This window comes from Anguilla rostrata, chromosome 8 (assembly GCF_018555375.3).
Source record: "Anguilla rostrata isolate EN2019 chromosome 8, ASM1855537v3, whole genome shotgun sequence".
NCBI classification, from domain to species: Eukaryota; Metazoa; Chordata; class Actinopteri; order Anguilliformes; family Anguillidae; genus Anguilla; species Anguilla rostrata.
This window is the reverse complement of record NC_057940.1, coordinates 15334865-15351315: the sequence shown is the minus strand read 5'-3', so window position 1 is coordinate 15351315 and position 16451 is coordinate 15334865. Positions and strand designations below refer to the sequence as shown.

General features: G+C 49.2%; 1 protein-coding gene across 4 annotated transcripts in view; it reads left to right on the top strand.

Annotated features, from left to right (window-relative positions):
• Window positions 1-16451, top strand: part of LOC135260925 (ras-responsive element-binding protein 1-like) — a 58783-nt gene that overhangs the window by 24971 nt on the left and 17361 nt on the right. For 3 of the 4 annotated variants that reach the window (XM_064346669.1, XM_064346666.1, XM_064346670.1), the window contains exons 2-6: window positions 9926-10051; window positions 10355-10554; window positions 13554-13589; window positions 13817-13903; window positions 15018-15181. In XM_064346669.1, the coding sequence (XP_064202739.1) occupies window positions 9926-10051; window positions 10355-10554; window positions 13554-13589; window positions 13817-13903; window positions 15018-15181 (613 nt within the window). The remainder of the gene's footprint in view (window positions 1-9925; window positions 10052-10354; window positions 10555-13553; window positions 13590-13816; window positions 13904-15017; window positions 15182-16451) is intronic. The other variant, XM_064346668.1, reaches the window with a different exon arrangement.

Genomic DNA, 16451 nt, shown 5'->3' with positions numbered 1-16451 from the left:
TGTGCATGTGCAGGCCTGTGTGTGTGTGTGTGTGTGTGTGTGTGTGTACATACGCATGTTGTGTGTGCGATCTGCTGTGCTGTATAATCTCCAGGATATGGTATCACAGTCCGTCACCATTGTCTCGCGGTGTTTATATGGAGTGAGGACGCAGGCTCGGTCAGGGCGTACATGTTATTGTAGTTAGAGTGAGGCATGATAATCAGATGCAGTGCATGAACCAAAGGCTTTTGTCTTGGTACATTCCATTCCTGACTCATCAGATCGGCCCACTTCATTCTCATCATTGCCGTGGCCTTATTGTCCAATATGGACTGAGTCATTATCTGTTTCTTGTTGCGGCAGGGTGATTTGTTTACTGTTTTTAATCTTGTTTTGCTAATCCGGGGCATGGAGCATGCATGCTTATCTATTTTGTTGAGTGGCTACGATCGGCCAAAGTACTACTGGAGCTGCTGTGGCCAGCCCATTAAATCTGGTTTTGTCTTGCTGATTAGTGTCGCCGTAGAACAGCGTTTCTGATTGGCTGGCTGGTGCGCATCCTACCGAGAAGTCCCAGTTTTGCGCTCGGGAAGATGGATTCCTGCATTTCGCTGTCGACTGCCTTAGCTGTTCTTGTTGTTTTAAAACGTTAGAAAAGCGTTTACTAGCACCTCCTGTGTTTGGTATTTTCTGGTCATCTGTCACATGTCACCGAACTGGAATAAACCATCATGGCAGCATCCGTAGGGAGGTTATTTAAGGGCTTCAGTTTATTTTTCCCTCTCTGCCGGCATCCAGCTTTGCGGATTTTCGAGCCGAGTTAGACGGGAAGAGTGAGCTTAGGCCCAACCCTTTCATCCCAGATGCCAATTATCCCGGGCAGGGAAGAGGAAAGGGAAGCCATGTTTCCTTCATTTTAGATCTGTCCACCCCCACAGCCATGCATCGCTGAACATGTTATGTAATACAATACAGTACAATATACTGTAATATCATTTAATATGATACAATACAATAAATTCATCCGAACATATGATGTGCTGCATAAGTATTGGTTCTCGTCATCAGTATTGTCCTTCCCTCTGTCGCTAGGCTGGTGCCCTTCCGTTGCCTGGGTAAATGTTGCAAGGCCTGGTGTCTGTGCTTATCTGTGACTCAGGAGGGCAGCTTCTGCTAACAACCTGTTTGGGCCGAAGGGGGGAGGATGCAACATGCGACGCTTTGATAGGGCCAGCCTTTCTGGAACAGGGATTAAGGCTGAATGTGCATGTGTGTGTGTGTGTGTGTGTGTGTGTGCGTGTGCCTGTGTGTGTGAGTACCTATGTATATGTGTGTGTGTGTGTGTGCATGCTTGTGTGGCGATGAGTGGGCATGTGTATGTGTGTGTGTGTGTGTGTAGATATGTGTATGACTCATCAGGTTTTGCGATGATAAGCATTTGCATTTGTGTTCCTTTGCTTGTAGGAGCCCCACACATCCACAGCTGTGCTTTGAAACCGTGTGCAGTCATATGTGCACTGGACCACTGTGCACTGCACACCATGCTGATGTCACAGGCCCAGTCCACTCATTCCTGTTTGCTGTGATACATGAAGACAGAATGGTGCGCGTGTGTTCTTTAGACAAAGCTTTATTCCCGTTGAATGCCATGCTCTCCCACACTGCTTAGTGCCATAAAGAGTCAAAATGGTTCTTTTGTGCGTAGTTAGTTGCATAATATTACGCGGCCACATAGCTGGGCTAATACGATGTTCCATCTCCTGCTGTAGTACTGTAGGCTGTGTGCTGCCCTCGGGAGTGGTTGTGCAACACGCTGAAACATTTGAGGAGAGAGAACAACCTGGATATGTGGCCCTGCTGTGTGTGTGTGTGTGTGTGTGTGTGTGTGTGTGTGTGCGCAGTCTGCAGTGAGGGTGAATGATAGTTCCATACCCCCACCCCTGCACGGTGGCTAGGGGAATGCTCTGCCTTAGTGAACTTTGCCCAGAGCACACTGGAGGGATATGCAGTAAGAAGGTGTGTGTGTGTGTGTGTGAGTGAGTGTGCGCGCATGTGTGTGTGTGTACGTTTGAGTGCGTGTGTGTGCGTGCCTCTGAGTGCGTGCGCGCGCGTGTTTGTATGTGTGCGTTTGAGCGCGTGTGTGTGTTCGCATGTGTGTGTGCGTTTGAGTGCGCGCGTGTGTGTGCGCATGTGTACTTGTGCGTGTGTGTGCTGTGCATGCTGTCAGGTTTTAGTGTGGCCCTGTATGATATTTGTACAGCACTCCCCCCTGACCTGAACCATATAACCATCCCATCATTCAGATCAGATAGTGCTTATTACGCTGTGCTTGACAATAATAAAGATTTCAACAGAGTGCTCAGGTCTAATGTATTATCGGCACTGTCACTGTGCTCAGAAGCCGTGCTGCAGAGTGTTAAGGTCTATGGGTTAACAGACTGAGATCGCAGAGGATAATTGATAGCTGCCATGTGGCAGTTGCTCACCCCACCCTTCCCACCCCCACCCCCCTCCTCAGAAGCCCAACCCCCCTCCAGCCAGCTCAGCAGTGTGAGTGGAGTCCTGTACACCCATCCCCTCAGGAAAGACACACACACACACACACACACACACACACACCACTACCTGTACCTCCACATGCAGGCCAGTGTGTCAGTTGTGAAGCTAACAGCTGTCCTTCCTCTCTGTGTCTGTAGTTGTCGTGTGTCAGTTACTCAGCTCTTCCTCTCTGTGTCTGTAGTTTTGTGTGTGTGTGTCAGTTACTCAGCTCTTCCTCTCTGTATCTGTAGTTGTGTGTGTGTGTCAGTTATTCAGCTTTTCCTCTCTGTGACTGTAGTTGTGTGTGTCGGTTACTCAGCTCTTCCTCTCTGTGACTGTAGTTGTGTGTGTCGGTTACTCAGCTCTTCCTCTCTGTGTCTGTAGTTTTGTGTGTGTGTGTCAGTTACTCAGCTCTTCCTCTCTGTGACTGTAGGTTGTGGTGATCGCTTTCCGTCTTGACTGTATTGTTGTTCGTGACTCAGCTCTTCCCCTCTGTTCTGTAGTGTGTGTGTGTTATGAGCTCTTCTCTCTGTGACTGTATGTGTGTCGTGACTCAGCTCTTCCTCTCTGTGTCTGTAGTTGTGTGTGTCGGTTACTCAGCTCTTCCTCTCTGTGTCTGTAGTTTTGTGTGTGGTGTGACTCAGCTCTTCCTCTCTGTGACTGTAGTTGTGTGTGTCTGTGACTCAGCTCTTCCTCTCTGTGACTGTAGTTGTGTGTGTCGGTGACTCAGCTCTTCCTCTCTGTGTCTGTAGTTGTGTGTGTGCTTTGGCTCATGTGCACAGCCTGTGAGCTGCTCTCAGGGGATCGATAGCTCTGCTAGTATAAATAAACGGGCAGTGAAGCCAGGGGCACGCCGTGTCAGTGCTGCCCATTTGGCCGTTTATCTCACACTGGCACACAACTGTCTCTGCAACTGAAGGGGTCTGCTGTTTTGTTCAGCCAATTTTTACACTCATCCTTCTGAAGCTCATCTGCCTAATACTGCACCTGCTACATACAAACCCTGTGTCATCATCCAGGCTGATGAGTCGTTTCCAAATAAAGTTCCACCGGACACAGGGCTACTCCACCCCCACAGCTCTTGCCATTGTAATGCGATGGTGTTGTAATGAAGCAGCATCATTCCAGTAGTGGAGCTGTACGTCTGGCGGTTGTTTAGCATAATGGGTAGGGAACTGGTTAACCCAAAGGTTGCGGGTTTCGATTCCCAGGTAGGACACTGCTGTTGTACCTTCGCTTCAGTGTATATCCAGCTGTATAAATGGGTACCGTGTAAAAATGCTAAAGGTTGTGTGAGTCGCCCTGGATGAAGGCCTGTAATGTGCATGCCACACGGCAGGAAGTCTCTTCCTGAGGGGACCTCCGTGCTCCTGTTCATTCCTGGCGCTCGCTCGGGCCGCAGAGGGCCAGTGGGCCACCCCGCCCTTTGTTGGAGGGGCGCGGGGGCGGAGCGCTGTGGGTGAAGAGCGCACGCTTCTTTCTCTGGCTGGTCCACCGGCGGTGCTCCAGGTGCGTGCTGCGGCCGTGCCAAGCGGGCCCGAGCGAGGGTGCCGACGGCGCCGGGGGAGTTTCCCAAACCGCTAGCTAGCTAGCGCGCCGGCGGAACGCGGGAAGCCCTCGCGCTCTCTCTCTCTCTCTCTCTCTCTCGCTCTCTCTCTCCGCAGCGGCCAGAGGTCGCCCCCGCGGAGGGGAAGGAGGGAGCAGTTTGGAATGTGAACCCAGGGCTGGAGGAGAGGAAAGAGGGCAGACTAGTGCTGAACACCTCAGACATTTAACACCAGAGGGGCCGTCACAGAACTGGTTTCAGGCCCTTTGTTCTGCCATTTGTGTGTGTGTGTGTGTGTGTGTGCGCGCGCGCACGCGTGTGTGTGTGTATGCATTCTGAGAAAGAAAAGGGCAAGAGAAAAAGAAAAATGAGAGTGGGCTGAACGTAAAAGTGAAGATGGAGTGTTGCAGAGAGAGAGAGAGACAGAGGGAGAGACAGCGAGAGACAGAGAGAGAGAGAGACGATGGAATAAAGGAGGTGCATTCCTGGGGCCGGTGCAGCTTGAATGCCGCACAGGAATCACATGTGTTCCTCAATCGAAAATAGCCAGGAGACTGGGAGGGGGGGTGGGGTACTGGGTGCCATCCTTACACACGGAGCCACTGGCCCCATCACCACTGTTACTCTCTTTGTCTGTCCTGATTACTTTTACAAGGATGTGTGAGATTTTCAGGGCTGGGAGTTTGGTGTATGTGTGGTGAGGAGGCGGGGGGGGGAGTGAAGGAGGGGAACAGATGCTGGAACAGCAGCCGCAGCTGCCCTGCTCTCCTCCTCCCGTCCGTGGAAGTGAACGGGGGGTTGGGGTGCCCCAAACAAGTGTGGCAGTCTTCTCTCACAGGCCTCCTGTTCTGAACTATCACTGAGACATTACACCCTGCTGGAAGCTGTCTCAGACTGTCTCTCTCTGTCTCTATCCCTCTCTCTGTCCACCTCTTTCACTGTTTCTCTGTCTCTATCCCTCTCTCTGTCCACCTCTTTCACTGTTTCTCTGTCTCTATCCCTCTCTCTGTCCACCTCTTTCACTGTCTCTCTCTGTCAATCCCTCTCTCTGTTCATCTCTCCCTGACTGTCTCTCTCTGTCCATCTCTCTCTGTCTCTATCCCTCTCTCTGTCCATCTCTCGCTGTCTCTGTCTGTCTTATACTCTCTTCCTCTCTCCCCCACTCTACCTCATTTTCTCTTTCTTGCTCTGTGTCTCTCCCTGTCTCTCCCCGGTCTCTCACTCTCTTCCTTGTTCTCTCTCTCACTCTGTCTCTCCCTCCCTCTCTCTCTCTATCCCTCTCTGTCTATCCCCCTCGCTGGTGATATTATTTTCCCCATCTGTTATGATCAGTTTTAGCACTTAATTAATTGCTGCCCCAGAACCCGGCCGTGCAGCCAGATAGACAGCTAATACAGAAGATTAAATCCTCTGATAATCTCAGATCTGCAGGGTTGTCCTTTATCTCCATCTTGCTTTGGGGAATTTTGTTTCATCAGCATTAGGATTTACTTTAAAACCCCTAATATACCCACCAGAACAACCCAAATTAATGGATTTTTTTTGTTTAGTCATTTTTACTTTGTCTAGATTGTAGCTCCTTGATTGCGGTTGTATATTGGACATTGGACAAGGCCCCTGACTCTTTTAGGTGGTCCTGATAGGGAAGAAGATGGCCGCACTCACGATTAACTAGTGAGCGAGCGGCAGCAGTGATAGACAGCTGTGTGGTGGGCTGGGGGGGAGGCTGTTTGGGGGAGACGGATGGGGAGGGGTTGGGGGGTAATATGAACACTCTGGGGTGACGTGTGGCAAGCACAATGCAGAGAAATCCATCTCTGCCCCTGGGGTAAATATCTGACACTGTGCACCTGCTTTGAGAATGTGTGTCCAGGTAGATGTGAGCGGGTTTGTTCTGTTCATACTGTACCCTTTTGCCAACGGTGTGAAAACGCACTGTGGACACCACCTGCAGCCCACCCCCCGATGCCCCTATACACCCACACACACACACTCACCTACACACCTACACACATGCGCATGCACACACATATGCACATCTACACCCACACATGCGCACACACACACACACACACACACACACACACACGCTCTCACACACACATGCACACACATGCGCATGCACACCTACACACATACGCACACGCACACGCACGCGCGGCTCTACTCCTGCAGTCGCCCCCTCTTCAGGTCATATCTCAGGGAGCACATGGCGACTGGGAGCCTGCTGCTACCCTGCCCTGCTGCTCTCAGCCACTTCCTGTTCTTACGCTCCACCCCGAGGCATTTAAGCCCTCCTGTGTTTCCCTCTGCTTGAGTAATATTCCAAAGGTGTGCATGTCTCTGCCCCTCTTCTCTCTCTGCCCATTCTCTTCGCCTCCTTTTCAGGTCTCATTCACATAGTACTGCCTAAGCTGTCAGAGCTGCGTAATACTTTTCTCTCACCCTCTCCTTTCTTCCATATTTATCTTTGTTTCTCTTTCTCTTCCTCCTTCCCTCCCACAGTCAGTCCATCTCCTCTTAGGTTGGGCTTCAGTGCACAGTAGAAATACCCACCAGCTCTCCTCCCCCCCCCCCCACCCACACACACACACACCCACACACACAGACACACAGACACGGTCATTGGAAAAAGAGGCCTTGTCTGATGTCTCCAGCCTTTGACTGTTGTGGACTACACCGAGGGAGAAGCAGTTGCTCTCTCTTTGTCACTTGTGAGAGCTCTAAAGACCGAACTGGACTTTGAAAGAACAGCGGACTGATTGTTTGAGGCGGCTCAGCGGATTCAGAGCTTCCTGCTTCGGCTCCTGTGACGTGCGCTTTTCTCCTTTGCTTAGGCTGGCAGAAAATAAAGACGTAGTTTTACTGGGACAGGCTCCATTACCATTGATTCATTCCTTGCGTTTGTTCTTGTTGCAGCCCTTTTGATGGTTACTGTTTTCATTCTGGCATTGTAAGTGTTTGCACTGTTCATGGATGTAGCTTGGTGAGGCGCTAGAAGACCCTGGACTGGAGCGCGAGCGATTGAGCGATCGAGGGCAGTGGTTGGCATTTGTGTGCGGAGAAGCGGCTGACTGCTTCTGTATCTGTGCTGCCTTCACTTCTCTGCACCTCCCCCTCATAAGGAGGAAGTGGAATGGACCGGAGAGGAGCTTCCTGTGGGCTATGCAAGGGAAGCAGCAATTAGCCGGCGGGGGGGGGAGACTGTTTGACTGCATCTCTCTGGTGCTCAGTACTGTTCTCTTGTCACTCTCCCCCCTACTTGGGCATCAGAGGGATTCTAGTGCAGTGCATCTCCAAATGTCCTTACTGAACAGAAACATGCTGCCATTGTGCAACGTCAGTAGATAAAGGGCTGCTAGGAGTCAACCACACGACCACGGCAGGCCTACTCCCATCCCCCTCCCCCCATCCTGTCTTCTTCTGAGAACCCCTCCCGATCAGACAGACCCTGTGCTGCTCAGCAGAGATTAACTGGGCGTGTGCAGTGAGGACCAGAATGCGGAGGGAGGAGGGGGAGGGGGGACTGAGGGACATCCTGGGGTTAGCGTTCAGGGGAAAAAGGCCCATTCTGGCTGTGGAATTTTACGCAGAATAAACACGCTTCCCACTCCCTGCCACGGCCTGGGCTCCAGGTGGAAAACCCGTAACACGGGATCGGGGAACATTCTGTCGGCCAGGGTCACGTTGCCATGGTCACCTCTGGTTCTCCACAGGTGCGGCCAGACCTGTGACTAATTTGGGTCAGCGGAAACTCGGAGATTCTGATGGTGACGCTTGTGCAGTGGGAGAAAAATGGGGTGTGGCCTGGGTGGAGCCTCTCAGCCTGATTTCCCACACACGGACCCATCGACACAGTTTTTATTCATACTGTACCATTGAAAGGCAGCCCAAGTGGTGTCATTTTACTTTGAATTCAAGAGCAGCATTGTTGCATTGTGGGTAACTGCAGAAGGCCTGATTCCATAATAAAGGAACTGGTGGGTGAATGAGGATGAGGGCACCAGCTGTGGACTCAGGGCTGGTCCTTGGGAGGACAGATGGAGATTACCTTGTGTCTGGCTGTGATGCATTCTGGGTAATCTCCCTGCAGTCCACCTGGATGCTGTGTAGTAGGGCCTCTGAAGGACGCTATCACCTACAGCCAATAGGAGCACAGCTCTACAGCACAAGCTAACAGTGCCAACCAGTAATCGCATACTTATTGTTGATTACTTTTAGAATACAAAAAATATATCATAAAATCCCTAACAGACATATTTAATCTCTGACAGACATATCTGTCATATCTGTTTTATGATATGTGTAAGGCATTTGGACCTGTGACCATGTATTAGAAAGTGGCTAAGGAGTCATGTGCTCACAGATGGACAGACAGACAGACAGACAGACAGAGCGCTATCTTCCCAGCTGTGTATGAGATGCATTTTGGATATAATATCATGAGAGGAGCCAGCCCTTTGTCACAAGACAATTGTGTGATGTGTTACCACAACCAGTCAGTCAGCATCCACTGCCTCTCAAGACTGCAACTACAGCAGATCTACTTCCTACTTACAGAGTAATCGTATCCTGTGTTCTTCACCGCGTGTACTGTACAAGGCCATGTTTTTTAATTCCTTTTAATCCTTCATAGTTTTTAAACTTTAATATTGCAGCTGATGGAAATCCGATCCCCAGTTCAACAAACTTTATTTTTTATGATTTCAGTGAGGCTTGTGCTCCCCGAATGTTTAAGTCAGTGAACTGGTGTTGATTTTGGCCCTTTCTAATTTGACCTCAGGCAGTGTACTTCCTTGCATGGTTCTGTTTTGTTAAGCTTCTGCCATCCAGTCAGATTCCGTGTGACGTGTCGGAGCTGTTGAAATGTCAGAGTTCTTCATTTTCTGAATTCTTGTAAGTTTTAGATAACCTCAAGCATTCAAACAGGTGAAAGCCCATCTGCATGACTTGTTGTTTATCTTTGTTGACACACAAAGTCTTGCTGCGAGTGAACTTTCCTATACAGAGTCGGAGTTAAACATTTTTTTAAAAATCAGTCTTAACTATATCACTGTAAGTGTACAATTTCCTGGGCAAAGCTTCCCCTGTGAGGTTGCTTGGTAATAGGTTCCCCCTGTACATTTGCTTCCCTATTGCTTTTGCTACTGGTTGGTTACCCTACAGTGGTACTGGTAGAATTTCCATCTGGGTCTTTTTTTTCCCCTTTGACCACTTCCGGTCTGTCTTCAACCGGAGGTGAGTATTTATGCATTTAACAAATGTCAAACCAAATCCCATCTGGGTTGATAAGTGGAGGGCTCTCTTTTTTTTAAAAGAAACCCCAACATCAAGGATTTGAGATCGTAAAAACATTCTCACAGGAACTCCTCTACTGTCCTTCTCTGTCTGATCTTGATGCTTTAGTTGCCATGTTTATGTATTGTGTGGAAGTTCCCACTGCTTTGCTTGGCTGCGCTGATTGGACATATTTGTCTTGCCATGAGGATGTTGCTCCGTACAGAACCCTTGATGACTGTTTATTTTCCATGTGGACTAAATAGTATGTACTTTGTTCATCTACAAACTGTTTGTATTAAGGGTACAGGAGAAATGCTTGAATGGAGATTTGAACACATGCACTTCTGGGGTATGTGCCCAGTTCCACGATGATGCTTCACCAAGATAGGCCCCCTTTGTTGTGGTTTTGTGGACGTGTTACTCTGTGATCAGCCCACTGGGGTTTTCTGTGTGACAGACCCAGTCCTTGTGATTGCTGGGCTGTTGGTCTCTGAGAGCTGTTTGATGTGGCTCTCTGGGGCTTCTGCTCTGACCCGAGACGCTCCTGACCTGCGTTTTCTCTCCCTGTCCTTTGCGCAGTAATGGAAGGCGCCACTGAAGACAAGGGACTGGGGGAGGGGGTCAGCGGGGCTCTGAGCACGGCCGCGGAACGTTCCGGAGAGAAGGAGAACCTCACTTCTGCACAGACACACAAGGAGCACGCCGGTGAGAAGGCCGAGACGGCACCCGCCCTTTTATTTTTCCCTCCCGTTTCTTTCAGACAGATGTGTCATTGTCTTCCCCATGAGCTACATGTGGTCCCTCTCCATCTAAACTACATACATACAAGGAAGCCTCAGGGTGTTTATATTGCTCATTCATTAAGGAACAACTAAGAAAAGCTGCATTTTAGTAAACCGTGTTTCTCCACACTGCCCCCTACTGGCCTGGCTTCCTGCCTGCTGGGCAGCTGTGTGGACGTGTGTGGGTCCTGAGCTCTGGGTAATGGAGACGTCTGTGGTTTGACAGAAAAGAGCAGCGAGGCAGAGGAGGACGAAGCTGGCGAGGCAGACGGAGGGGACGGGGTGGACCTGTCCTCCATCAACGCCATGATGTCCACTGTGATGAGCGCGGGTCAGCTCAACGGGGGCAGAGACTCCGCCTCCACCAGCCCCGCCAAGACGCCCACCAAGTCGCCGTCCGTGAACCGCGCAGGGAGAAAGAGCCAGGTATAAATGCACATGCAGACAGGCACACGCACGCACCCATACCCACACACAAGTCACTGAACAACTCTGACACTGATTGGTGGAAACGTCCCGGTAATTTCCAGGGATACTTGTATATGGAACTGTAGTGAGAGAATTTCTACAGATCGCTGTTGTTGTGGCATTCTCATTGTTGTTACCAACCTACTCCGTGATTGGTGGGATTCTGTGGGTTTTCTGTGTCATTATCCCTGACAAAGACCGCAGAATACATTGCTGCATATTACACTGAGTGCTTGTCAAAGTGATCAGTGTTCACGTGTTCAGGGTCTTTGGTGATCAGTGTTCATGAAACATGGAAAATTGCCTGTTCTACAGCACACGCTTATTTCACTGTACCCAAACTTAAGGAGAAAACATTGGGTACGAGGTTAGGAAAGGTGAACTTGTATCTAGGTCTTGCTCGCTGGTAAGTGTTTAGGTTTAGAAATTCCACCGGGGGGGTTCGTTTAACAGACAGACTCATGGGAAGAAGATGTAGGTGAACAGGGGGTCAGATGAGTGTCCAGCAGGACACAAGCTGAGAAACGTATCGCGACAAATGGCCCTGGGAGTCCTTCAATCGCCCCTTTGTCTGCGGAGATGCGCATCCCATGCCTCCGATTAAGGCGTGGGATTCGCACTGAAATGCCCCTCTGTCCAGTAATAAACAGGTGTCACAGTCTCCACCCCCCTGCTCGCTTCTTGGGGCCTGTAGCCCCTCCCCCAGTCGTGCTCTGGCCCCTCCCCCATTCATTCAAAACCATCAGGAAAGTTTTCTCTCTGGACAAAATGTCTGCTCTGCTCCAGGATTACGTCTGACTGCCGGCAGGATTCGAGGCTCGCCCAACTGAGCTGGAGCAGGATGCTTGAACTTTATTTCATATCAGAGGCCATATCTCTTTAAAGTTCTCTAATTTTGTCTTGATATGTTAGCATGGACCCACGTTGCCCAGAACTCTAGCTCTTGTTTAGAAAACCTTTTCGATGTGCCTCTTTCTCCCTGACATTGTGTTCACTGGTTTCCATGTCTTGGTCTTGTCCTTCTGTACCATCGCTAACTGCGCTTGTTAACTGTTTGGTTGCGCGGCTTCTCGATTTCCATCAATAATTTTGGGAATCTATCATTATTATGGCACAGATGGCGTTTGCAGTTATTGAGCAATAGGCCGCATGGGCTGCTCTTAGCATTCTTTCTTTGACGGATCTACCCCTCAGATATCTCACTTTCCCTGGTGAGATTCCCGATTGAGTAACAAAAGCAGTAAATAAAATTTGCAATATTATTCAGTAGAATTTGGGGGTTTGTTAGCCTACAGGGGAGAGCTGTGGTTTCACAAAGTTCAGAAGAGGAAATGTCAAGGGAACCTGGTCTGGCCAACCGCTCTCTTGCTGGCTCAAGGTAAAGGAAGCAAAACTGTATCTGTTTCCAGGGCAACTGCGGAATTCAGCCAATGTTTTGTTTAGCCAGTTGGCCCACTGCTTAGCAGTGCATCATATTATATGAGAGAGGGAGGTGAGGGCCGAGAGAGAAAGAGGCAGAGAGGGAGTGAAGGAGATAGGGAGGGAGAGAGACACACACACAGGTGGAGTGAAAGAGGGGGAGAAAGAAAGAGGGAGTGAGTGTACTAGCTCCGAGTAGCTTGTGTGTATGTAAGAGTCCACTGCATGTTCTGGTATGCTGCTGAGTGGAGTTAATGTTCAGCCCCAGTGTCAACATCAGCAGGAGTCTGAGCACTGTGGTTGCACTGGTTCACTGCTTTCTGTGGAACACACGTACCGGTATGCACCAACATACACTTACACATACTGATGATCATATATTAAATGGGAAATGTCTGCCGCTTGTTCTTAATATGTCTTTTCCTTGTCTTGTTAAGTAGATGCTTTAGTGTACCTTACCTACCTAAAAAAAACATTGTGTTGGAGATTTGAGTACCTTTTTGATTTGAGTGACAAAAATACTCTGATTACATTATGAGAACACATGGTGAGAGTAATCACAGGTGCAGCTAATGATTATCAAGCTCTGAGAACAACTAGATCGAAACTTTCCACGGGAACTTTATCCTTCATTTAAAGATGACTTCTACGCCACGCAGGACATTTTCATTACAGACTTCACCTTTCTCTGTAACCCAGAGCTACAGTTCCAGTCCAGTGCAACGCCTGCTGGTGTAAACTTTAACATTTTTCCACTGTCTCACTAGAGTGGTTCTTATCTGTCCTCCCAGGTCTGCCGTTGGCACCTTGTAGATCAGTGCAAGCGGCTTGATTGGAGTGAAGCCCACTGTCTTTTCAGGAATGACAGCAGGCGACATTGATGATTGAATCCAACACCAACCCTTAAGACAAAAGAAAATTGCAATCAAGCTCTTAAAATGAAATCAGGAAAAGGCAAAGATTGTAAGAGATGTCTAGTGCATTGCCTTAATGTCTCTCCTTACTAAAGAGCTTCATTGCAGCCCTACAACCATCTCACCATCCCATTCAGTCTAAAATGCTGTTGCATTTATGTTCTAAGCCAGATTTCCAACTGAGCCCTTCCCATCTATTTACATTGGAGCATATGCAGTACACATCTCCATTAGATCTGTAATGGATATTCAAGCAGAAATACCTTATTAATTCACGTGTGTGTGCGTGTGTACCTGTGTACAGGTACAAATAGGTTCGTCTTAGTTTTTGCACAAATGATGCATGTGTATGTGAATGTCTCTTACAAGTGCTGCTTCTGTTTTTAGCATAAGCATTTCAACACTTCATCTTCAAGAAAACCTTTGCTCCATGATTTGGAGTTTGCTTCAGAATGAAAATAAGCGGTGCTTGCCTAGTTGCCCTCAGGGCTGGGAGGCGACTTCCAGGATAAAGACGCTCGCGTTGAAGTGTTGAGGATTGACGAATGGTGTAAATGGCATTTGAAGCCAGCGCGGAAGGTTGTGGGTGCAGTTTGGGTGATGTGTTTGTGTGTGATTCCCCAGGCTGCACAGACGACTCCAAACTGTGGCTCATCACAGGTGTGTGTGAAAAAGGGGTTTTTTTATTCCCCCCCCCCCTTTTAAAAAAAAAACTTTTATATGTGCCATTATCTGTATTGTCTATTTTACCTGCTATGGACCTCTTTTTAAGATAAATGGAAAAAAAAAATGGATGTGGCCCTCTCCCTGTGTCACGCGCACGCAGAGACCCGCGGGACGCGCCGAGCGTCTCTGATGCTGTCACTGAAGGCCTCTCTCTGTTTCAGGAGCCCAGAGACGACCGCTCCTTCATCTGCCCCCTGTGTGACAAGAACTGCGGCACTCAGCATCAGCTCACTATGCACATCCGACAGGTACGACACACACGCGCGCGTGCACGCGCACACACACACACGGTTATACATTTCTCTGAATGGGTAACAAGCTTAACCAATGATTTTCAGCCTCAAAAACACTCCTCCACCCCATGTTATATATTTGTCATATCCATGTTACAGATTTATTTTTATGTCACAGGCTTACTGTCCTCCTTAACAAAACTGTAAGCTAGGTTAGGGAATTGTGAGTGTAGCAGAAACATGGACGCTTTCTTACAAACCAGTCTAGTGGACTACGGTGTGAGTCGCAGTCCCTGCTTGCCACTGCTCCAGAAATAAAAGGCATTAATATTATTGGCAGAATTGAGCTTTTATGGCCTGGTGTTGCATCTCTGCAGCCCTACTGAAACTGTGAACTCCTCCTACTCATGTAGATGTAGACGTGCAAAACTTTGCTGTGCGTGCGTTGTCTTCCCTGGAGGTGTGTCTTTACACCATGCATAACATTTTGACTGACTTACCATTCCTCTGGTTGTGCTATACCGTAAAACCATAGCAATTTGGATGAATGTAGCATATTTAAATCAACCATACAAGGTGCCTTTGAGCAGTCGAGTGTTGGGTATGTCCAGCTAAAAACTTTCCAGGGGGCTATTCTTTGAATACGTTTGAAAGCCTTCTAGAAAAATGTATTTCAAAGTCAAATTAGGTCGTTATACATGCACGGTTACAACTGTAAGATAAAACCAGTGACTGTTTTTCAGAGAACAGACATTTCTGCCTTTTTATGGAATGCTGTCACGTATTGCATAGAGAGCTAGTGTTGAATCAGCCAATCTGAACTGCTTGATTAATACACGTTCTGGCCTTTTTGAATCTGCTGATTTTGCTCTACTACTGGTGCACGTACCTGAGAGAACAGTTCCAGGTAAAGGGCACACTGACAGGCATCCTGTAGGTTGTTCTAATGCGTTTCCTTCATATAGAGTACTATGCTCCATCTCATGTAATATGATGACTGTTTTAATTTGTTTTAATGGACACGCTGTCACAAGGACACTTTCCATAAACAGGAAATGGGAATAATTAGGCCAGACTAAGCCTGAACCTGTTCCGCAGTTAATACCTGTACCCACCCCACCCCCCGCAGCACAACACTGACAGTGGGGGAACGGACCACTCCTGCAGCATCTGTGGAAAGGCCCTGAGCTCAGCCAGCTCCCTGGACCGGCACATGCTGGTGCACAGCGGGGAGAGGCCCTACAAGTGCTCTGTGTGCGGCCAGACCTTCACCACCAACGGCAACATGCACAGGTAGCGCCCCACCCCTCTCCTGTCTCCCTCCCTATAAGCTCACACACAAATAAGACTACTCCACACCTCCCCTTTCCCCCTCCCTCCTGGTTTACGTACGGGTACGACCCCGCACCTCCCCTTTCCCCCTCCCCTTACTCACATAACCCGCACCCTTCCCCGCTCTGGTTACTGCAGTATGACCCCGCAACCTCCTTCCCCCCTCTTGGTTTACACAACGGTCTGACCCCCCTCCTTCCTCACTCCTGGTTCTACGTATGACCGACCTCTGCCTACTCCTGGCTCTCACGGCAGACCCTTTTCCTCCCTCCTGGTTACTAAGTTGACCGCACCTGCCCTTTCCCCTCCCTCCTGGTTTACTCACGGGTATGACCCCGCACCTCCCCTTTCCCCCTCCCTCCTGGTTTACTCACGGGTATGACCCCGCACCTCCCCTTTCCCCCTCCCTCCTGGTTTACGTACGGGTACGACCCCGCACCTCCCCTTTCCCCCTTCCTCCTAAACCCCGCACCTTCCCGGCTCATGGGGCTGCAGTACCGCCCAAGCTCAGCTCACAACAGCCGGGGCTCGATAAGGTGCCAGCTTCTGAAGAAGAACAACAAAAACCTGTCTGACCGCCTGCTTTACTGCACGGTGGGTTCTGGAACGTTTTTCTGAAATGGCGGGAGCGGGGGCTCTGATAAATGGCCGCGCCCCTGTGCAGCCCTTTTGTCGGACATCGACCAGCGCGCATGCTGAAAGTTAGACCGGGCAGCGCAGTTGAGTAAACGTGATTCGGGTTTTCCTGTTTCGGTGGCTTGTTCCCAGCGGGTCATGTGTTCTGAACATGCATGAACTTACACTGGAGGAAAGTGTCTCTCTCACTCACTACCTCCAGTCATCCTATACAGGCCAAACGAGTATCACCTTTTTGATGCAAATGAGCCATAAATCTCTGGATGAATTTCTTCTCCCTGACTGTTTTTGTGCAGTACGTGCCCGTTTTAGAGGGTGTGTCTGTGCTCCTAGAAACTTGGAAAGGTGGAAGGATAGATTTCACATAATGAAACTTTCCAAAGCTGCAAAGATTTGGCCACACCTTATTCACCAAAGTTGATTGAGCCACACATCTGCTCATAACTGAACACATGCTGACACATGCCTCTTGATCACAAATTAGGAACTAAACTAAATAACTAAAGCCCCCACACTTGCCATATTTGGTAAGTTCGGCTCTACAGAATACACCTGTCAGTGCCATAACCTAAACTTGAAATACACTGGCGTTGAA